Genomic DNA, 22,342 nt, shown 5'->3' with positions numbered 1-22,342 from the left:
ACGAAGAAGCAAATTTTTATAAACACACACACACACACACACACACACACACACACACACAGCATGTATATTTGTTTTCTGATAATTCACCCATAAAAAAACATGCTTTCAAACACAGCATATCTTTCTGAAGCTGCAGAGAGTTCTTTGAGGAGTTCCCAGTTAATAAGGACCCGGAGTCACAGTCATTTTTCAAAGTCTATCCCAGGGGAACATCACAGACATCACAGGCATCTAGGCAAGTGTGGAACCGTGGAAGTGTGCAGCCTTCTGTCTGCACTGCCAGGCCCTTGCTTTTAGCACAGCACAGCCGCCGTCCCACCTGACACTGGCCGATACCGCTGCGGCCGGCACCTTATCTTCACTCACAAGGACACCTAATTCATCATTGCTGTCATCTTTGAAAAAAATCACGTATTGCAGTATCTGTTGTACTGCAGCCGTGACAGTCTGGATGTCTGCACTAGGGGAAATATACTTAAACAATTCTCATGTTAACAAAAAATGTCCCGTGTGCTACCCTCGCTACCTTTCTCCTTTGACTTCACTGAAAGACTTTTAATGAAATTTGCAAACACTATATTTCTGCCTAAATCATAAGTTATTTGACATCTACATTTGAGTGAGGAGTGAAACGGTTCTTGCAAAAACAGTGCAATGCACACTGAGATCACTTGAACTGAAATGTACAAGGGCATAAATGTAACTAAAGTCATGTGTACCATACAGATATACCTACAGTTTATGTCTTGATCTCCATTTAGTATAATGTCCCTTTTCCTAACTTCTGTGCCACTGTCACATCTAATTCATTTTAAACTTATAACACTTTTAAATCAACACATATACTGATAACTTAATTAATTAATCAACCAAGAAATATTTATTAAATGTTACTGGAGAACTACCAAAAATCTAGAAGACGTGTTACAAACTCTTAAGGAATTTATACTCAAGTAAAAAATAGAATCAGATAACAGTAAAAGTCTACATATTTTAAAATGTATTCATAGCAGTTTCTCTACCAAAAAAATATTTGAGGCATGTAACGAAACATTAAAACAGGGATTTATTTCTACGTTATACCAAGAAAGTATGGTGACACGGGAAAATAAAGGTAGAAAACCAGGATAATGTATGTCACAAAACTGAATGACATATAGCAGAATAATATATACAGTCACCACACCAAGTCACAAAGTTGGTGCTGAAGAACACAGCACCGGTTACCAGACACAGAGTGTCTGTGAGATAAAAAAAAAAAAAAAAAAAGACCAGGCGCACTGGTGAGAGGTCTTTTCTTACTGCTGGAGCTAAGAGAAACTTCCCCTCTGGACTGTCTTCAAGAGAGACAATGTGACTTAGTGGGTGAGAATTTCCATACTCTTCAAACAATATAAGCGTGAGATTCATTTTGCTGTATTCTTCGCAGTGACGTCAACAAAAGACAAGAAGTAACTGAGAGGTGCCCTGGAGATTTTAGATAGGGAACATTAACAGAGAATCTGTGTGTCACGCAGGGCAATTCATGCCAGCTATCCTAACATCCAAGCACAAAGTCTAGGTCGCTTCACACAAAACAAGTCAAAGCCACACGCAGGTTGTGGGTTTCTCCCGGCCCGCTCTCCTCCGACAGGGGATGTCTCTCTTAGCTGTACCACCTGGAACGCGTGGCCTCCATGACCACTGCAGAGGGTGATCCACGCAGGGCATGGAAGAAGGTACACTGACTCTCAACTCCCTTAGCTCAGAATGAACTCTCCTTACTTACACACCATTGGCCAGACATGACGACATGACCACACCTTGCTGCAAGGGAAGCTGGGAAATGCAACTTCCTGTGTACCTGGGCAGAGGAAAATAAAATGAGATGTGGCTGCTGATTTATAACACTATCTGTGTCACAACTGAGAATGCGAGGCCGGGAGACTGGATTGGATCCAAAATGTACTACACCTGTGATTGTCAAATGTGAATGTACGTAAAATGAAGGACACACAAACAAAATATTACAACTTCTATGTGTTGTGCTATTTTAATCCAACAAAAAGAAAAAACACATACATAAGCAACACATATATGCAGTAATACCCACATGTAAATAACATACTCACTACATAAAATGGCTTCATATCACAATACATGAAGTACCCTGACAAAAGAGTAGGAGCTCTGTGACCTGAAAGAGTGGGCCAGATGCCAACAGCTGCTCACCAGGTTTTGCTACATTGTCAGGTAGTGTAGTTTCTGTGCATCTGGGTGGGGTAGATTACATTACCTAGCATTAATAAAAATAAGCCTGGGGTACCTGGGTAGCTCAGTCGCATGAGACTGAGACTCTTGATTTCAGCTCAGGTCATGATCCTGGTGTCATGGGATCGAGCCCTGCATCGGGCTCTGCACTGAGCATGAAGCCTGCCTATGATTCTCTCTCTCTCTCCCTGTGCTCCTCTCCCCCACTCACACGCAATCTCTCTCTAAATAAATTAAATAAACAAACAAACAAATAATAAATAAATAAGCCTGATGGAAATGGATAACTGGCTTTAAAAGACTCCTGCAAAAGCCAAAAATAGAACATAATAACTAAAACACTAAAATGAACGAAGTAAAAACAGCAGGGCTCATGCTTCTCCTTCCCAACTGTATTATGAAATGAAAACAACTGTCTAATCAAAGTCCATAAAAACAAAGCAGTTAGCAATTATTTGAAAAATGGATTTATATTCACTAGCGTTAATGATGAACCTAATCCTGAATGTATATTGTGTCTGGAGATCATTAGTTATCAATGGTATGGGGCCGAGATCATTAGTTATCGATGGTATGGAGCCAATATGAGATTTCAAAACAAACTATCTAGAGCATGAAGACAAGCCTCTATAGACAATTTTTCTCAGTAATACTCAATCCAGTAGTTAAACAAAATTTTAGTAAATTTAAAGATAAATGCTCAGGGGCGCCTGGGTGGCTCAGTCGGTTAAGCGTCCGACTTCAGCCAGGTCACGATCTTGCGGTCCGTGAGTTCGAGCCCTGCGTTGGGCTCTGGGCTGACGGCTCAGAGCCTGGAGCCCGCTTCCGATTCTGTGTCTCCCTCTCTCTCTGCCCCTCCCCCGTTCATGCTCTGTCTCTGTCTCAAAAATAAATAAACGTTAAAAAAAAATTAAAAAAAAAAAGATAAATGCTCAAGAGGTCCTCGTGAGATTTGTTAATCACAAGACGGAAACCCCAAAACCCACTGAGAAAATCCTTGTTTTTCTTATTATAATAAAAATGACTAAAGTACTATTCGTTCATTCATCTGTCCATTGAATTAATAAGTAGTGATTGAAGTCTGCTAGGTGGTAGGTACGGCTCTGGGCACCAAGAATAGAAAGGTTACACAAATCAGGAAAAATGCACTGCTCTCCTGGAGCTGACATTTTAGAGCACTGGTTCTCAACGGGGGCAGAGATCCTGCCCTCTGAAGGCAGTTCGGCAACGTCGTTTTTGCTTTCACAACTAGGAGGGGGGTGCTGTTGGCATCGAGCGGCTGGGGGCCAGGGCTGCTGCTAAAGATGCTGCAGTGCACGGGACAGACGCCCACCACAGAGCGTTATCCTGCCCAGAGCGTCGGCAGCGCCGAGGCTGAGAAACCGCCAAGGCCCAATTTCATAAGGCGTGTAACATACCGTAGAATCTTCGCAGTGCTCTAAAAATGAGACGGAAAGTGATCCTGAAACTGGCGGATCACACCACAGTTTGCCGGACGACTGGCAAGCAAGTAATTTGAGCATCTGTCACATGGAAAGATGAGCTGCACATCTTTCTTTTACAAAACGACGTGTTCCAGACTTTGTGCCCACTTCTACAAGTGGCCGTCAGTAATGCACACTTACTTAAAAAAACATTTTGTCTTTTAAAGGCAAAAGTGATGTTTTTCACATTGGCCAAGAAAGTGATTGCTTTTTGAAAGAAACGTGTGCTTTGAAAGTTCATTTTGGAAACCACTACTCGGAGATGTCTGCATCACTATGTGATTTGTTCCCCCCAGTGATTTAAGTGTGACCTAGGAAAACTCTTTTATTTACACGCTTACAAAGCCTGAACACAAAATGTTCTAACCCATTTGAAAATCTTCTTCTAAATATTAAAGTATAGTTGAAACATAATGTTATATTAGCTTCAGGTGCACAACATAGCGACCTGGCCGGTCTGTTATGCTGGGGTCACCACAACGCCATTAGGATACCATCAACTATACTCCCGGGGCTGAACCTTTCATCCCCTTGACTTACTCGTTCCATAACTGGAAGCCTGTACCCCCCACTCCCCTTCACTCATTTTGCCCATCCCCTCACCCCTTCAAACATTTTTGGCAAGTTTCGAACTCAATTAGTTTAAAAGCACAAGTGAATGACACCAAGGCAGTCAGAGGTTCCAGGGGTCAAACTAACACCTTCTTCCCCTAACTGGTGGCTGGAACTGACATAAATAAATATCAGGGTGGTATCGTGGGCTTGCAGTCAGAGGTGCCAGACACGCAACTGCCTAGGGTCCTCGCCACTGGCCATGCCCACATAGCTCGTCCTCGCAGGACAGCTGCATGTGAGCAGTGGAGAGCGGCCGACAGCCAGCAGCCCTGCTACGAAGAAGCTACGAAGCAGTGCCTGTCCCGGGCAGAAGGCTCCCACCCTCACGATTACTCCAACAATCAGCAACAGGCACAGCAGCCTCGGAAACTTCCATGCCCAGGCTCCGTGCTCACACCCTCCTGATTCCAGACAGGGCTTCCACTCAGATCCTCCTACTGATGGGGAACAGTCCCCCCAGCCCACTCAGCCAGCCCAGCCCTGCAAAACATCTCAAGCTCCTAAAAAGGCCAAGAGGACCTCCAAATCACCACTACGGCCTAGTGTCCGAGTTCAGGGCTTCGGTGGCGCAGGCCACATCTGCCATGTGGCTGCTCCTTAAAGACAGACCTCCAGTGGTCAGGCAGTCCAGAAGCAGCCCTTTAATGCCCCCTGGACTATCTACACACCCAAATCCCCATACTGAAGCCCACCCCCAAAGAAGATGCTCTTGACTTCACAGATTCAGCTCTACTGGCTCTAATTCACAACAAGTTCCCCGTCAATGGCAAGAACTACTACTGGCTCTCAAAAGCCACCCAGCTTCTGCACAGCTCATCTTTGTCACCAACCACTTCTTGGCTCGTAGGCTTGTCTCTTCATCTGGAGGCCCACTCTCAACTCCCAACCCCCAAAGGTCGCAGCCAAAGGCTTCACAACTGGGAGAGGTCACTGAGGTCATGCCAGGAAGCAAGCCTGACTGAATACCTCATCCCTCAAGGCCATCTGCGTCACCTCGCAGCAAACCAAGCAGGCAGCAGATCACCGACATCCAAGCCATCATTCTGCGTGTGTTCAAGGGGCAGCTCTATCCACCCTGTGAGTGACTGGAGGGTCACCTGTCACACCCTGCCCTTGCCCTCCTTGCCACAGCCCCAACATTTCTCGACGCCTAATGCTCATCACTGACCCTGGGAGAGCCTCCGAACAGTGACCATATCAAAGTATTTGTTCTGAATCCCTGAAGCACGAAACAAACTCAGGACAACCCAGTCAGTTGGAGAAAGACGCTTCCGAAAGGAACTTAGATTCTGCTGCAGGATGACCAGCCTCCAGCCCTGCCAATGCCCAGGGCACGAATCGCCTTGGGCTGGTGCTGCTGCTAACCGCATAGTCACCCAGCTTCGTGGCCTGAAGACAGAACCAACAGATCTGCTCTTGGGGGAAAGAAAAGCATAATGAAGTTGCAATTTTTAATTTTGTTTTTTTTTTTTAAGAAAGAATGAAAATAGTGACGCTTTTGCACTAACTCAATGCCCTCATATTTTGCACAGTCGAAGACAGGCTAAGATATTCTGGATGTCCTGATGCATGTGAATCCATACCACGGACTTGAAATTTTCTATGAAACCTTGGGATCAAGGAACATTTTGCTAGATTTTTTTTAGTTCCCGTCCCAGTCTTGCCCTTGCTCACCTGGATATGACATGGCTCTTCTAACTCCTCCAGTCATCTTTTTTTTTTTTTTTAATTTTTCTTTCTTTTAGAGAGAGAGAGAATGTGAGAGCATAAATGGGGAAGAGGAACAGAGAGAGACAGAGAGAGAATCTTAAGCAGTGTCTACACTCGGACACAGGGCTCAATCCCATGACCCTGGGATCATGACCTGAGATGAAAACAACAGCTGTACATTCAAACAACTAAGCCACCCAGGTGCCCCCTCCAATCATCTTTGATTTGCTGGAAACACGTGGTTTACAGTTGAAAGGCAGCAAAGGAGGAAAAAGTATTATTTTCCTTTCTTGGTGACATATGCAGAACTTTCGAGATATTATGACTGACTTGAAAATAATCAGGTTTTGGGGTGCCTGGTGGCTCAGTCGGTTAAGCGTCTAGCTTCAGCTCAGGTCATGATCTCACAGTTCATGGGTTTGAGTCCCATGTCAGGCTCTGTGCTATGGAGCCTGCTTTGGATTCTGTGTCTCTCTCTCTGCGCCTCCCTTGCTCATGCTCTGTCTTTCTCTCTCCTCCCTCTCTTTGTCTCTCTCTCTCTGAAAAATAAATTGACATTAAAAAAAATTTTATAAAAAAAAATAAATAAATAATCGAGTTTCCCGAGCATACACAGTCTGTCCCATAAATGTGTTTTCAGATAACATCTTCTTTGCAACTTCAAACGTTGTGCCACCACTCACCCTTAAGTGCACTTCACTATAGCACAGGTCACTCTCCCCATGACGCGGAAGTGTTACGCAACCCTTGCAGAACAGTCTTCTTCTCGTTGCCTCGTGTCTAACTTCCCGGCATTTCACGCGACCTTTGCGACTTTTTTCCTCAGTGCATTTTTGTGTGTCCGTTGGATTACAAACACTATTAAGAAATACAAAACCAAGAAATTGGTATGTAGAGTTTCTTTTAAAGTCATCTTGTAAAAGGCATACTAAAATATTTAGAATAAATTTGTACGAACTTGAGAATTACTTCACCACAATCTAGTCGGGGGAAATGGTGCAGGTACAGATGAAACAAGATGGGTAACGGGTTGGTAACTGTTCAAGTCAGGGTAGGCATACATGGAGGTTTATCATGTTATGCTCTCCAGTGTTGTGTATATTTTAAGCTTTTCACGATAAAAAGCTTAAAAAGACACAAGTATCATGATTTCAGTACTTCGGTTAATAACACACTCCTTCCCTCCCTTTGAACATTTTTTTATGAGACAGCTTTTTGAGTTTTTACAGTTATTAAAAACTAGCATCTAAATTAACCGAACAGAATGCCAGAACTTTGCATTTCTTTTGTTTGTTTGTTTTTGGGTGTTTTTTTTTTTTTTTTTTTTTTTGCATTTCTATCTCACAAAACTTAAACCAAAATTATCCAACTTAATGAAGCCAATTTAATCACATTGATCCCACTAGATATTAACATTTTTAGACAGTGCAAAACATTTATTGCACCTTTAAAAACAAAATTAAATTTTATTTTATAAATACTATTTAAGTTTTATCTCATAATTAAAATTTTACTATGAGCTTGTTATTGTTTAATTGTAAATGTGTTGGTTTAAGAAACAAATAAATGTACATAAAGCTTCAAAAAGTTTTAAGCATAAGGGCCACAATCCAATGTGTGAAGACCCCTGCCGGTGACAAAACCCCACAGGGGGAGCTGTTACTTATTTGTCTGTGCATCTCTGAGGTATGGCACTAAGCTTGGCACATATTTCACACTCAATCCAGTTTTCTTAACTTAAAAAAAAAAAAAAAAGGCCACTCTGGAGTGGCACAGAATGAGAATTTCAGAACTGGAAAAACAAACTGAAACCAAACGCCTCATTCTCCAACAAAGAGAGGTTTGGGAAGGTTAAATCACACAGCTAATGGAAGCACGGTGAAAGAAATGTTTAGGAAGATTGATCTGACATAGATCTATGGGATGCTTCAGAGGAGAAAAAGACTGGAAGCAACCGTGTGTGTTAAGAGGCGACTGCCATCATCAAAGCGTGCGGTAATGAGGGTGTAAACTGGGGTGATGGGCAGGGAATGAGAAGCAGAGGAGGATCTGAAAGACACTGAAAATGTTCCCTTCACACTGCTTTTTCACTGTCGGTAAGATTTAATCTTGACCTATTTCTGCACAAGCTGGTATCAATCATGATACCCAGATATTTTTACCCATAGCCCCAAACTGCACAAAAAAAGACATAATTAGCAATTCTTTTGACTCATCTAGGGCCTCTGAGAGTGATTCATACCCTTCACTACACAATTATCCACCATAAATATAGTTTAACCTCTGCTTATTCCAAGCAATGGTTCTTTATAATGTCCATCTGTACGTCACTTACTCTTTTGCTGTAGGATTAAGTCCAACCTCTTTATCTTTTGAGATCCTCAGTATTTTTTTTCTCCTCCACCCAAGATAATCAATCTTGACACACGTTATTCTGTAATACGACAGTAAGGAATCTTTCAGAATCAGGATAGCAAGTTTTGGGGTTTTTTTTAATTTTTTTAAAGTTTATTTATTTTGAGACAGACAGAGACAGCATGGGCGGGGAAGGGGCAGAGAAAGAGAGGGAGAGAGAGAGAAATCCAAAGCAGGCTCCCCACTGCCAGCACAGAGCCCAACACTGAGCCTGACACTGAGCTCGAACTCACAAAACCGTGAGATCATGACCCGAGCCAAAACCAAGAGTCGGATGCTTAACCAACTGAGCCACCCAGCAGAGCAAGTTTTATTTATCTTCCCTAAACACGCTAAGATCAAAGATTCATTTCAGTTAACCTTGTCTTTTAAAATGGACATACAATAGACTAAATGTCTTCAATAAGAAAAGCTGGTTGATCTCTTTTGTTCAAGACCAACAACCCAGAGAAAATCAAACTTTTGATTGTAGATGGGAAGGAAAATAATTTAGAGAAGCAGATGGGATAATGGGTGAGAAAGGCCAGGATAAAATCTGGGCAGACAGAAGGCAATCACTTGGGTAGCGTCTGACATGCAAAGTCTGATCAGGCACTAAGGGGGGTGGGGGCAGAGATACTGGAAAAGAGGTATAAACACCCCAAAGACAAACCTGTAGAGGCTCAAGAAAGCTGACAACTGTCCCACATATTGCTGGAAATACTGCAGAACCCCCTGTGGCCCTCAAGCCACTCAGGGTCAGCCCTAAACCAGTTCTGCTCCAAACCATGCAAACACACACTGTACCTAGTTTTCTCCCATGCTCACAACCCTACTCCGATCTCTGAGGATCCTATCTATGCAAACCTTTCTCACTTTCCGAGTTCCAGATTAGGCTTCCTCTCTTTCCTAGTTGACCACTGTAGCCAACCACACTCCTCCATCTTGGTGTTAACAGTCAAATGCCATCTTGCATTGTTTTCAATTCAGGCCTGGCCTCCGGTAAAAGCAAAGTTCCTTGAGAATAGTTTCTCTGTCCTATAACTTATGTCCCTCCTTCAGAAAAAAAGCACAAAGTGAATGAAAAGTGTTCTTTTGGGGGGTCCCTGGGGGGCTCAGCGGGTTAAGCCACACGACTCTTGATTTCAGCTCAGGTCACGATCCCGTCATGATCTCATAATGATCATGAGTTTGAGCCCCACGTCTCTCACTCCCTCCTTTTCTGCCCCTCTCCTGCATGTGCACACGCACGCGCTCTCTCTCAAAATAAATAAATAATTTTAAAAAATAACTTTGGAGCTACCAGTGTTTCTATTCTGTTTTTCTCCAATTATCATTTAAAGCAGCATAGATCTTATAGTTTTAGAAGCAGTTCCTTATTTGGGGATCAGTTTATAAACTACGTGGTTGAAAATACATCCCAGCCAAGGATGTATATTTTTCTCTACAGCTGGTGATGAAGAAACGAACAAAGCTGGAGCCTAAAAAGACCAATATAGTCAATGCACTTAGACAAATGTCAACAGCTGCCAGGGAAGATTTCATACTTAGAATGGTTAGTCGGCTAGAAATTGGTTCTATTATAAGAATTTGTTTCCTCTGCAAAAGAAAAGTTTGAATACATTAAATCTTAATGAGAATTCTACAGGCCTGGGCACACAGTACAAAAAAAAAAAAAAAAAGGAAATAAAACCTAATTACAAAGCACAATTTTCCAAGTACATTCAAAGATTTTCAGCAAAAATAATTTAAATGAATTTTTTTATCTTGGAAAATAAATTATATAGATTTCTGATGTTTGATACTCAAAGAATGGAAATAGGCACACCAGAGTTTCATTTGTGCCATCTATTTTTTTCACTTATTCATATATTCATTCACTGAATGTCTAATACGTACTGGGCATTGTGCTAGGTGCTGAGGAAACAGAAAAATAAGATAGCCTTGCCCTGGAGGATGTCAAACTGTGGGTCAAATAGAATGTCTTTAAATATGCCCAATGTTCCAATGGGAATACGCAATGGGAATATTTGGGGCTCGGAGCCATGACTAAGTAATAGATGTGGGGTTTCATTACATAGGTGGAGGAGGGGTGCCTGGGTGGCCCAATCGGTTAAGTGTCTGATTTCGGCTCGGGTCATGATCTCGCGGTCCGTGAGTTCGAGCCCCGCGTCGGGCTCTGTGCTGACAGCTCAGAGCCTGGAGCCTGTTTCAGATTCTGTGTCTCCCTCTTTCTCTGACCCTCCCCTGTTCATGCTCTCTCTCTCTCTCTCTGTCTCAAAAATAAATAAATGTTAAAAAAGAAATTTTTTTAAATAAAAAAAAATAAATAGAGGAACAGTGGGAATTAGACAGTATGTATATACCTAACACTACCATTTTAACCATGGTTTCTGGAAACCAAGAGTATAGCGCAAGGTAAGCAGAAGGTAAGGTCTCCTTCAAGCTCATTTATGATCAGAGGGCAGGAATCACCCAGAAGTTGAAGAAGATAAACTGACAGTGTGGTGAGTCTACAACGTGCCGGGCATTTGTGGACTTTCTACAGAATGTCTCATTTCATCCCCCAATGCCAAACCATGGCAGAGTTGTTTACAGTGGAGAAAACCGAGACTCAGAGAAATTAAGTTAATTTGCCCCAAGTCACAGTGATCATCCTGGCACAGCCAGGATTCTGACCGTGTGGTCTGGCTCACAAATCTCGGTGTGATGAGTCTCATCTACCGCCTGCTTGCCTGGGAAGGCACAGGGAAAGTGGTTTCAGCAGCTGGGGGACAGTGAGGAAGCTCTGACTGCAGATTTGGACAAGCTGGCGAAGGAAAAGGGAGCAGGAACTGAGGGCAGATCGCGGCAAAACGACCTGAGAATTCAGTGGTCAAATCAGACTCGCTGTGGCACTTGTTTTTTTGTTGGTTTCACAAACTTCAAGGTGACAGTGACTATGTGGTCGGGACCTTGGCACCATTTTGGCTGCAAGTTACTGCATATCCAAGTAAAGCTTCTACTTGGGACGCTTCAGAGGCTGAAGCAAGCTTATTAAGGAAACGTGCTCTGCAAAGCAAAGACCAAAGAACGGAGGGTCGGAGGCTACGAAACAAAGGCCTCTGCTAAAGGCACGAGCCTCGGCTAAATGGTCTCTTCTGACCGTCGCAACAACCAGGACCGAGGCTTTTTGTCCCAAGCCTGCACAAGGGAAAACATCGCTGACGACAGTGACGTCAGGCAGGTGTCCTGATGCATCTGACTTGGTCCCAGGTGGGACGACAGGTATCAAACACTTCACTGGGACAGAATTTAAATTCCACATTCAGCAAACGCTGATTGCCTGAAATAGAGCGGCTCTGTTTGCGAGTTCATTAGAAAATACCCCATCAGGGTGAGCAGGCTGGGACAGGGTATGATGTGGCAAAAACGAAAGAGCAGTCAAGAATACAAGAATAGGGAGGATGAACAAGACAGATGGGGAGGATGCTATTTTTTAGGTTTGCCAGTTTTGCAAGATGAAAGCAGTTCCGGAGACGGACGGTAGCGATGGTTGCCCAACAACGTGAATGTCCCAACACCAATGAAGTGTGTATTTAAAAACGGTTAAGACGGTAGCGCTGTGCGCACTTTGCCACAACTGAAAAAGTAAGTTTAGAGTTTGCTTAAGCTATTAAAGTGAGCTAAGAGAACACGGTCACATTAAAAAAAAAAAAAAACAAAAAAAAAAAAAACTTGCTTTAAACACTTTTGTTTACTAGAAGCTGAGCGAGCTAATTGATGTTATTTGAAATGGCCCGTGGGAAAGTAACTGCAGCGTCTGTGGATTTCAGAATAATGATACAAGTAGTTTGAAGAAATTCTTAACACGCGTAGGCTCGTGGAATTTAAAACAGATGTAGCGTTAAGGGCTATGCAAGGTTTTTCAGTTACACGCCCCAACTTCTTCGGGGAATGGGCTTCCACTGCTAAGCGCAGGCCCATCAGAAAGGCAAACCACACACTCGATCACAGGTATTGTCCGCAGTGCCCGGCTCACCCGTCCGTGCTTTCCCCTCAAGCCCGCAGCGCCCACCAAACAGCGGCTTCTCCCTAGTGAAAGACACGTTTTCCTTCCGAAAACCGTAGGACCTCCCTACACAATAGGGGAGCTATCTCGTCCTCGACGGCGGAGGCCACTTGGGGTTCTGTTCGGACCCCTTTCCAGTTACCCGGCCCCCTCGCACACGCTCCCCTACCGCCGCTCCGAGCTGCGCGGCCGCAGCCGCCCGCGGAAAGCAGGCTCCGGAGGCTGGACGGAGGCCGGACGGAGGCCGTGCGGCTCTCGCGAGACCCGTGGCCGCGCGGGAGTTCTCGAGTCGTGCGACGAGGCGGCGGCGGCGGCGGCGGCCCGGGACTCGGTGATGGATGGGGCGCTTCCGCAAAGATGGCGGCGGCTGCGGTAAGAAGCGCTCGGCTGACGGCCTGGGGCGGCCGCCTGCGGCGTGGGCTCTCCGCCAGCCGGCGGGCTTTGCCGGGCCCCAGCCCCTTGGCGGCGGCAGTGGCCGGCGTGGCCCTGGCAGGCACAGGAGTGGCATGGTACCACGGCCGCGTGAACGTCGCGGCGCCCGAAGGCAGGCTCACCGTCTTAGCGCAGGTACGGGACCGGTCCTTTTCGCCAACCCCACCAAGCTCCTCCCTCCTCGGACTCCCGGCGGTGGAGAGTGGGGGCTGCCGCGGGCGGCCCCGGCTCCTCTTCCGGAGTCAGCGTTAGGGGCGCCGCCGCGGAAGGCCCCGGACGGGTGGGAGGCGCTCCTTTCCAGCCGCGGCCCCCGCCGCGCGCGCCCGAGGGCATCGAGGCCGACGACGGGCGGCCCAGCCCCTCCGGGGGGAATCCCGCGAAAGCCGCACGGACACCGAAAGCCCGAGACGCGAATGGAGACGATGGGTGTGGGCGTGTCTTGGTTTGGGATTTCTCACTACACCTTGCCCGCGCTCCCTCCCTTCTTGCTGGTGTTGCTCAGAGGTTCAGGGGGTGTGTTTCCAGGGACTCACCCCACACGTACCTTTGTTAACCTTTGTAACTAAATCCTTTGCGACTGGTTCTCTGCGTAGCGTGGTGAAGTTGTCCTAATAGATGACTTTTTTTTTTTTTAACCGTAAAAGTGCCAACCATAAAAATTAGCAGGTTGATGATTTCCAGATTTTATCATCACCTCTGGGGAACAGTATTACATGATTATGAACCTTAATCTTCGGTAGACTCTAAGTACTAAGCAAAAGACGTTTCTTCTGAAACCTCCACGTTCAAGGGACAAAGTTCCCTACTTCAGTGTAAAACTGCCCGGTAAAATATTTGAAAAAGTACTACTTCTTAGATATTTTATGTATTTTTAATAAGTTTTAGTGTATGCGTTGCTTTGAAAATTAGAAATCGTATTCTTTGTTAGGTTTACCTGGTATCTTTTTTTTAAGGGTCTCTTCTGTTTAAAAAAAATTTGTTTAATGTTTATTTATTTTTGAGAGAGAGACAGAGGGGGGCAGTTTGGGGGTGGGCAGAGAGAGAGAGACACACAGAATCGTAAGCAGGCTCCAGGCTCTGAGCTGTCAGCACAGAGCCCGACGCGGGGCTCAAACTCAGGAACTGTGAGATCACGACTGAGCCACCCACGCACCCATACATTTTACCTTTCTAATGAAAAACCCAAGGAACGGTTAGATACTAAGAAAGAGAGGAAGACAGGCCTTGTGAATTAAAATTAAGCATTGATAAATGATATTTTGACTTGTATTAAATTAAGATGCCATATGGATAACAGGTTCAATAACTTTCCTATCCTCTTACCATTTCTGATCATAGGTGGGAGGATCTGTCTTGTGGTATTTTATGGCATTTTTGTTAGTTCTTCTGGTGCCAAGGATTCAATTTATTATTCATCATTGGTTTCTCTCTGTTCTCAGCTCTTTTTTTTAAATTTTTTTTTAATGTTTATTTTTGACACAGAGACAGAGCTTGAGTGGAAAAGGGGCAGAGAGAAAGAGAGGGAGACAGAATCCTTAACAGGCTGCACGCTCTGAGCTGTCAGCACAGAGCCCAACGCAGGGCTCGAACTCATGAACTGGGAGATCAGATGCTTAACCGACTGAGCCACCCAGGCACCCCTCTCTCTGTTCTCAGTCTCTTATTTCATTCTGTTTGCAACCTTTAGGTTAATCTTGCAAAGAATGACTTTTTAACCACATAGCGTACCCTTCTTCAGTAACCATTGGTGCCTCATTCTGCCTAGGATAAAATCCACATTAGAAAATTTTGATACTTGGGGCGCCTGGGTGGTGCAGTCGGTTAAGCGTCCGACTTCAGCCAGGTCACGATCTCGCGCTCCATGAGTTCGAGCCCCGCGTCGGGCTCTGGGCTGATGGCTCAGAGCCTGGAGCCTGTTTCCGATTCTGTGTCTCCCTCTCTCTCTGCCCCTCCCCCGTTCATGCTCTGTCTCTCTCTGTCCCAAAAATAAATAAACGTTAAGAAAATTTTGATACTCAAAGCCCGTTGTGGTAATACTCTAACCCATCACTACTCAGATACACCTTCCAGTAAAAGTGATTCACTTCCTTTTTTTTTTTTTTAAACATTTATTTATTTTTGAGAGAGACAGAGCATGAGCCCAAGAGGGTCAGAGAGAGAGAGGGAGACACAGAATCTGGAGTAAGTCTCCAGTCTCTGAGCTGTCAGCACAGAGCCTGACACGGGGCTCGAACCCACGAGCCACAAGATCATGATCTGAGCCGAAGTCGAGGCTTAACCAATGAAGCCACCCAGGCACCCCTAAGGTGTACAACTTGATGGGTTTTTTTATACATTGTGAAATGGTCAATTAACATACCCATCACCTCACCTAGTTATCATAGAGTATGTGTGTGATGAGAACACTTAAGATTTATCCTAAAACAAATTTCTATATATATATATATAGTATATATATATATTCAGTATATAATAACAGCATTGTTAATTGCAGTCGCCATGGTGTATGTTAGATCTCTAGGACTTACTCATCTTGTTTAACCGAAACTATTATCCTGTGACCAACATCTTCCCACTTCCCCCAACCTCGGGCAACCACCATTCTGCTCTGTTCTTCTATTCAACTATTTTAGATTTCACATAGAAGTGAGACCATGTAGCATTCGTCTTTCTGTACCTGGCTTATTTCACTTAGCATATCTTCCATTCTCATCTTTATTGTTGGGTAGCAAGATTTCCTTTTTCAAGGCTGAATAATATTCCTGTGTGTGTGTGTACATGCACATCACATCTTTTCCTTTCAGCCATTGATGGACAGTTGGTTACTGTAAATAATGCTGCAATGAATGTGGGAGTGCAGATATGTCTTCACAATACTGATTTCATTTCCTTCAGGTACGTACCCAGAAGTAGTACTGCGGGACCATATGGTAGTTCTATTTTTAATGTCCTGAGGACCCTCTGTATTGTTTTGCATAATGCCTGTCCCAATTTACTTTCCTAGCCAACAGTGTAGAAGGGTTTTCTTTTCTTCACCTCCTTTTCATGACTTGTTATCTTTTGTCTTTTTGGTAATAGCTATTCTGACAGATGTGAGGTGATACCTTGTAGAAGTTTTGATTTGCATTTTCCTGATGATTCATGATGTTGAGCACCTTTTCATATATATGTTTGTCTTTTGTATGTCTCCAAAAATGTCTGTTCACGTCTTTTGCCCATTTTTTAATCTGGTTATTTTATTTATTTCTACGGTCATTTAGTTTGAGTTCCATTTATATTTTGGTTATTAACGTCTTATCAGATGTATGGTTTGCAAAAATTTTCTCCCATTCTGTAGGTTGTCTTTCAGTCTGTGGTTTCTCTTTGCTCTTTATAAGCTTTTTTCTTTTTCTTTTTTTTTTTTTTTTTTTTGAGACAGAGCAAGCACTTGCATAAGCAGGGGTGGGGGGGGAGCAGAGGGAGAGGGAGAATCCCAAGCAAACTCTTCACTGTTAGTGCAGAGCCCCAATGCAGGTCTCAACCTCACGACCATTATTGAGATCATAACCTGAGCCAAAATCAAGAGTCGGATGCTTAACCAACTAAGCCACCCAGGTGCCTCACTCTGCATAAGCTTTTTTGTTTTTGTTTTTTCACGTTTGATGCAATCCCACATGATAATTTTTGCTTTTGTTGCCTGTGCTTTTGGTCACATATCCAGAAAATCATCATCCAGACCACTGTCAAGAAGCGTTTTTCCCTATGTTTTCCTCTAGTAGTTCTACTGTTTGGGATCTTACATTTAAGTCTTTAATCCCCTGTGGTTAATTTTCGTATATGATGTGAGATAAGCATCCAGTTTCATTTTTTTGCATACAAATATCCAATTTTCCTAATACCATTTGTTGAAGAGACTGTCCTCTCCCATCGTGTATCTTATTTTGGGGCTCTATTCTGTTCCATATGTCTATTTGTATGGGACTATCACATTTTTTTTGATTACTATGCATTGTAGTATATCTTGAAATCAGTAAGTGTGATGCCTCCAGGTTTGTTCTTCTTGGTCAAGATAGTTTTGACTTTTCAGAATCTTTTGTAGTTCTATATGAACTTCAGCATTTTTTTTTCTATTTCTGTAAAGAATGCCATTGGGATTTTGATAGGGATTACATTGAATCTGTAAATCACTTGGGTACTATGGACGTTTTTTTTTAAGTAGGCTTTACTCCCAGCTCAAAGCCCAACCCAGGGCTTGAACGCATGACCCTGAAATCAAGACCTGAGCTGAAATCAAGAGTCGCATGCTTAACTGAGCTACCCAGGTGCCCTGGTAGTATGAACATTTTAATATTAATATATTAATTCCTGGAATGGTTTTGAACAGTTAATGATTAAAATTAAAGGTAGGATTTATCTCTGTCAGGGTCCAGTTAGGAGACAGAAACTTAAACCAGTTATTTGAAAGGCGACATTTAATATATAGAATGACCTGGTAAAAGAAGGTTGACTGCTAAAAGAGGAAAGAAGGACTTTAAGAGGTCCGGAAGTAGCAGGTGTCAAAAAGGAGCTACTACCTGTAAGTGAAAGGAGACTAGACCGTGAAGAAGGAACTAAGGATTTGGGAAAACTCCCCTCCAACCCTGAGGGGTTGAGCTGAGATTTAGCCTCTTTGAAGAGGACTTGGCTACCACAAAAATATAAAGACCACTATTGGTAGCTCTGGCCAGATGGCACAGGCCAGAGCCAGTCTTTGGAAGAAGCTTGTCGTTGCTGGAAGGTGTATGGGGGCTGGAACTGGTCTCTAGATTCAACCCACTGAATGAGGGATGTGGCCTGAGGGCGTGGCCAGAGCTCCCGCAGAAGTAGCACGTGGAGCTACCCTTTTTTTTTTTAATATCAACTTTATTGTCAAATTGGTTTCCGTACAACACGCAGAGCTCATCCCAACAGGTGCCCTCCTCAGTGCCCATCAGAGGTGGCCTGGTGGGTTGTGTGTTGGCCTGATGCCACCCCCACAAGAGCGGCCATGGAGTCCGCCTGTAGAGCTGTTGGGAAGCTGCCCACCTGCCGGGAAGCGTCTGGCCTGAGTACGGCGTAGCCAGAGCTACTGCACCTGCCTACTGGAGTTGATTGGAAATGGCCCTGGCTGGTCTATGAGGGCTGCTGGGCTCCAGCTCAGAATAAAAGAGGCAGAAGGCTTCCGGCCTCCGCTTTCTTGCAATGTCACTCCAGTGCTCTCTGTTGACTGAGATTAAAACTGTTCTAGCCGACCAAGGGGAAAAGTCTGCAGGGGGTTCTGTTCCAGCATCACAAAGCAGGATGGAGGAGGGTAGATTAGGCGCTGAGACAATCGATGACTCCTGTGGAGTTCAAGAGTGTTTGACCCAGGTTTCAAGGGACAGGAAAACCTCCATTTGACCACCTGTTACGAATGATACCAGGTGGATTGCATATTGGCGTTCTATGCGTTGGAGAGGATACGTGGGCACTCGGTACGGTCCAGCGTGTCCTTTGTGTTTCTTCAGTTGTTATCAAGGAGTAAAAGAACTGAGCAAAGTGAGCTTTTCTCACATGTTGTCTCTCTAGTGCTGAACTTAGGGCCTGGTGCTTAAAAGGTGTTCATTAAATGTTTGTTCAGTGTACATTTCCAAGGTTGCAAGGTACACCCTTCTCCACCAGAGATTTCTCATGGAATTAATTATTTCTCTTTGTAACATTCCTGGTATTATGGAAACCAGTAATTAAGGTTTAGAATATTTTCATTGTAGGGGTGCTTGGGTGGCTCAGTCAGTTAAGCATCTGACTCTTGGTTCAGGCTCAGGTCATGATCTCACGGTTCTGTGGGATCAAGCCCCGTGTCAGGCTCCATGCTGACAGTGCTGAGCCTGCTTGGGATTCTCTTTCCCTCTCTTTGCCCCTCCCCATAACGGGCTCTCTCTCAAAATAAATAAACTAAAAAAGAAATATTTTCATTGTAGTCAAAAAAATAAAGAAGTTACGAACATTGTTGAAATTGTCATGTTTATATTATTGAGACTGATAACAATAATGATGGCAAGAAAATTAGTGAGGTCAGAGTGATCATTAATTTTATGTGTCAACTTGGCAAGGCTATGGTGCTCAGTTGTTTGGTTAAACATTAGTCTAGATATTACTGTGGAGGGGTTTTTTTAGATGTGATTCACATTTAAATCAGTAGACTGTTCAGTAAAACAGATTACTCTCCATAGTGTGGAATGTAATCCAATCAGTGGACGCCTTAAGAACAAAGCTGAGGTTTCCTCAGAAAGAATTTGATCTCCCCCAGGCAACATAGAAACCTTGCCTGAATTTCCAGTCTCTTACCAGAAATTCTAGCCTGCCCCACAGGTTTTTGATTTGCTGTTGCCCACAATCTCATGAACTAATTCCTTAAAATAAACCCCTCACTCCCTCTGTCTCTCTTTTTCCCTTTATACATATAGGATATATGAATATCTTACTGGTCCCATTCTCTGGAGAACCCACAGATTTGGGGACTGGTGATTAGGATGCTGCTGTAACAAGTATCTGGAAGCGTGGAAGTGGCTTCGGAATTGGTTACTGGGTAGAGGCAGGAAGAGTTTTGGGGCACGTGACGGCAGTGGCCTAGATTGCCTCGCAGAGACTGTTGCTACAAATGTGAATGTCATGGGTGCTTCTGGTGAGGTCTCAGATGGAGAGAGGAACACGGTAATGGAAACTGGAGCAGAGGCAGTTCCTGTGATAAAGTGGCACTTGGCCAAATCGTGTTCTACTATTTTGGGACAAGTAGAAATTGTGAGCGATAAAATTGGATATTCAGTTGAGCAGATTTCTAGCAGAGAGTTGAAGTCATGGTCCAGTTTCTCCTTGCTGTACGCAGTAAAATTTGAGAAGAGAGAGAGAGAAATTAAGGAAGAAATTATTACACAAAAGGACCGGAACTTGAAGATTGGGAAAGCTGTGGGCAGGTCTAGATTGTAAACAAATGAGAAGGACGCTCTGCAGAGAAAACTAAGGATGTGGCTCGACAACCATTTGCTGACGAGATTACGTGTGTTACTCTCGAATCCAGTCAACCAGCTTAGCAGAAAGGCTGCCAGGGTTAGACTGAAGGGAGCAGAGAGCGATGAAGTGAAAAGAAGGACTTCTCCAGTTCTTCAGGCACAGGCAAGAAACAGGTGGATGGAGCTGTCCAGCTGCAGACGTGTTATCTTTCCAGAAAAGACCAGAACAATTTCGGAAGCACAAAGCACCCAGCCACAGAGGATTGTTCTCAAACCGTAAAATCCGGTTTGCTCTAAATTTCAGACATGCCTGGGACCCATGTCTTGGATCTCTCTTTTCAAATGGTGAAGTCTGTCCTGTGTGTGTCCCCTCATTGTATTTTGAAAACATAACTTGACTAGTTTCATAGGTTTACAGAACAAGTAGACTTTCACCCCAAGAAAGTCATACCCTGAGTCTCACCCAGAAGTGATTGGGAGAATTTACATGATGAGATTTAGGACTTAGTTGATGGTATTTAGATAAGACGTTGGACTTAAGGTGGCTCCTGGGCTGATTAGAACTTTGGAGGAGGTCAAGGATGAGGAGAATGCATTTTGCATGTGAAAGCACGTGAATTTTGGAGGACCATAGGGTGGACTCTTGAGTTGAACTGTGTCCCCGCAAAATGCACATGTTGAAGTCCTGACCTCCATTACCTCAGACCTTATTTGGAAACAGGATTGTTGTAGATTTAATTAGTTAAAATCAAGAAGAGATCGTATTGGAGTAGGTTGGGCCCCTGATACAGTATGTCCTTATGAAAAGGGGGAAATTTAGGTACACACAAAGGGAGAACGTCATGTGAAGACCGGAATTATGCTGCCACAAGCTGGAGAAATGCCTTCAGAGGGAGCGTGGCCTGTGGACCCCTCCATCTCAGGCTTCTGGCCTCCAGACCTGTGACACAATAAATTTCTGGTATTTAAACCACACAGTTTGTGGCATTTTGTTTCAGGAGCCCTAGGACACAATGCAGTTAGTATTTGGTCTGACTCTAGGAGCTATGGCTTCTAGCCGTTTTCTGTCAGAGAGACTTCTCAAGACCCAGAAGAGAATCAAATGGGCAGCCTTTCAGAGATCCCTTTTATATCTGCCTTCTATGTAGAAGGTAGTACTCTGCTACTAAAACTTGAAAACAATCTTAGATTGTTAAACTAGCCATCTTTTTAGAGTTCAGCATACATCAGGTATTACAATGCCCTTGAGTTTTCCAATAAAGCTTATATTTTTAATGAGAAAATTACCAATATGAAAACCAGTCTTGTGGACCAGAAATTGGTGTTGCAGTTCAGAAAAGACACATTTTAAAACCATACTATAAGAAACTTACAGTTTCAAGGTTTATGAAAAATGTGGCTTGTTGTGTGGGAGAATCACCTTGATCTTCTCAGGGGAGAAGTTATTGTGTACATTGAGGTCATGTGTTGTTTTCTTGCGTAATTGCGAGTATGATTTAGTTGTCAGGTCTGATTTTAATGATTTCTCATTAATTTATTTCTCAATAATTCTCATTTCTCTTTATTGACTTTTTTTAAATACATTTTCCTCTCTTGATGTTTTAATTTGCTTGCTTTTATTTAAGTAAAAAGAAATTAGAAGAAAGAAACGTTTTGTTTTGAGAAGAGAGTGCACATGAGCAGGGGAGGGGCAGAGAGAGGGGGGAACAGAGGATCTGAAGTCGGTTCTGTGCTGACAGCAGAGACCCTGACGCGGGGCTCGAAGTCATGAACTGTGAGATCATGACCTGAGCTGAAGTTGGATGCTTGACTGACTAAGCCACCCAGGCACCCCAAAAAAACACTTTGAAGATGGATTCATATGAATATCTTTCAGGCATGATGAAATGCCTTACACATGAACATATCTTAGAAGTGATGTGTGTGGATGTGATTTTTTGTTTAGATCCCATTTAGTAATCTTGACCTATATTTCTGGAATGATATTAAAAGTGCCTTTTAATCCTACCTCACCTTAGATTTGTGATAGAGCATTTTCAATGGTGTAAGGTAGACTGCAGCAATATTAATCTTTTAGCAATTTGCAGTGCAAAACAGCATTAGCTCTTAGAAACTTTTAACTTTCTCAACAGTCTGGTTTTTCATGCCTTTAATTTTCAAATTTTGACATCCATGATAATTAGTAGTTTCTGTTTTATCAGTTCCTGTTAATCATTAGGAATCCCTCCTTCTGGCTATCCTAATTATATCCATGGAGATGATGATCTTGAAGCCTACTTTAATACCTCCTTTCTTTAACTTTTCATAATGTTTTGTTTGTGCCTTCAATTAGCATTTGCATTTTCTTATGAGAAAATCTAGTGTCTAGTCTAACAACATTAGCCTTTAAGCTCAGAAACTATTTTTTATATTCTGAC

At 43.5% G+C, this 22,342-nt stretch overlaps 1 protein-coding gene and 1 long non-coding RNA gene across 4 annotated transcripts in view; one reads left to right on the top strand and one right to left on the bottom strand.

Annotated features, from left to right (window-relative positions):
- The window catches only part of LOC122480531, a 29,198-nt gene extending 16,030 nt beyond the window's left edge, over window positions 1-13,168 (bottom strand). The window contains exons 1-2 of one of the 2 annotated variants that reach the window (XR_006296590.1): window positions 13,062-13,168; window positions 6,746-6,920 (exon numbers count right to left, since the gene is read on the bottom strand). This is a non-coding gene — a long non-coding RNA (uncharacterized LOC122480531). Of the gene's footprint in view, window positions 1-6,745; window positions 6,921-8,397; window positions 8,588-13,061 lie in introns of those variants that run through there. The other variant, XR_006296589.1, reaches the window with a different exon arrangement.
- Window positions 12,772-22,342, top strand: part of MICU2 (mitochondrial calcium uptake 2) — a 142,478-nt gene continuing 132,907 nt past the window's right edge. Inside the window, exon 1 of one of the 2 annotated variants that reach the window (XM_043575034.1) lies at window positions 12,772-13,074. In XM_043575034.1, coding sequence (XP_043430969.1) covers window positions 12,865-13,074 — 210 coding nt within the window. In that variant the 5' untranslated portion in view covers window positions 12,772-12,864. Of the gene's footprint in view, window positions 13,075-13,283; window positions 13,382-22,342 lie in introns of those variants that run through there. The other variant, XM_043575043.1, reaches the window with a different exon arrangement.

This window comes from Prionailurus bengalensis, chromosome A1 (assembly GCF_016509475.1).
Source record: "Prionailurus bengalensis isolate Pbe53 chromosome A1, Fcat_Pben_1.1_paternal_pri, whole genome shotgun sequence".
Classification (NCBI taxonomy): domain Eukaryota; kingdom Metazoa; phylum Chordata; class Mammalia; order Carnivora; family Felidae; genus Prionailurus; species Prionailurus bengalensis.
This window is presented reverse-complemented; position numbering and strand designations above follow the sequence as displayed.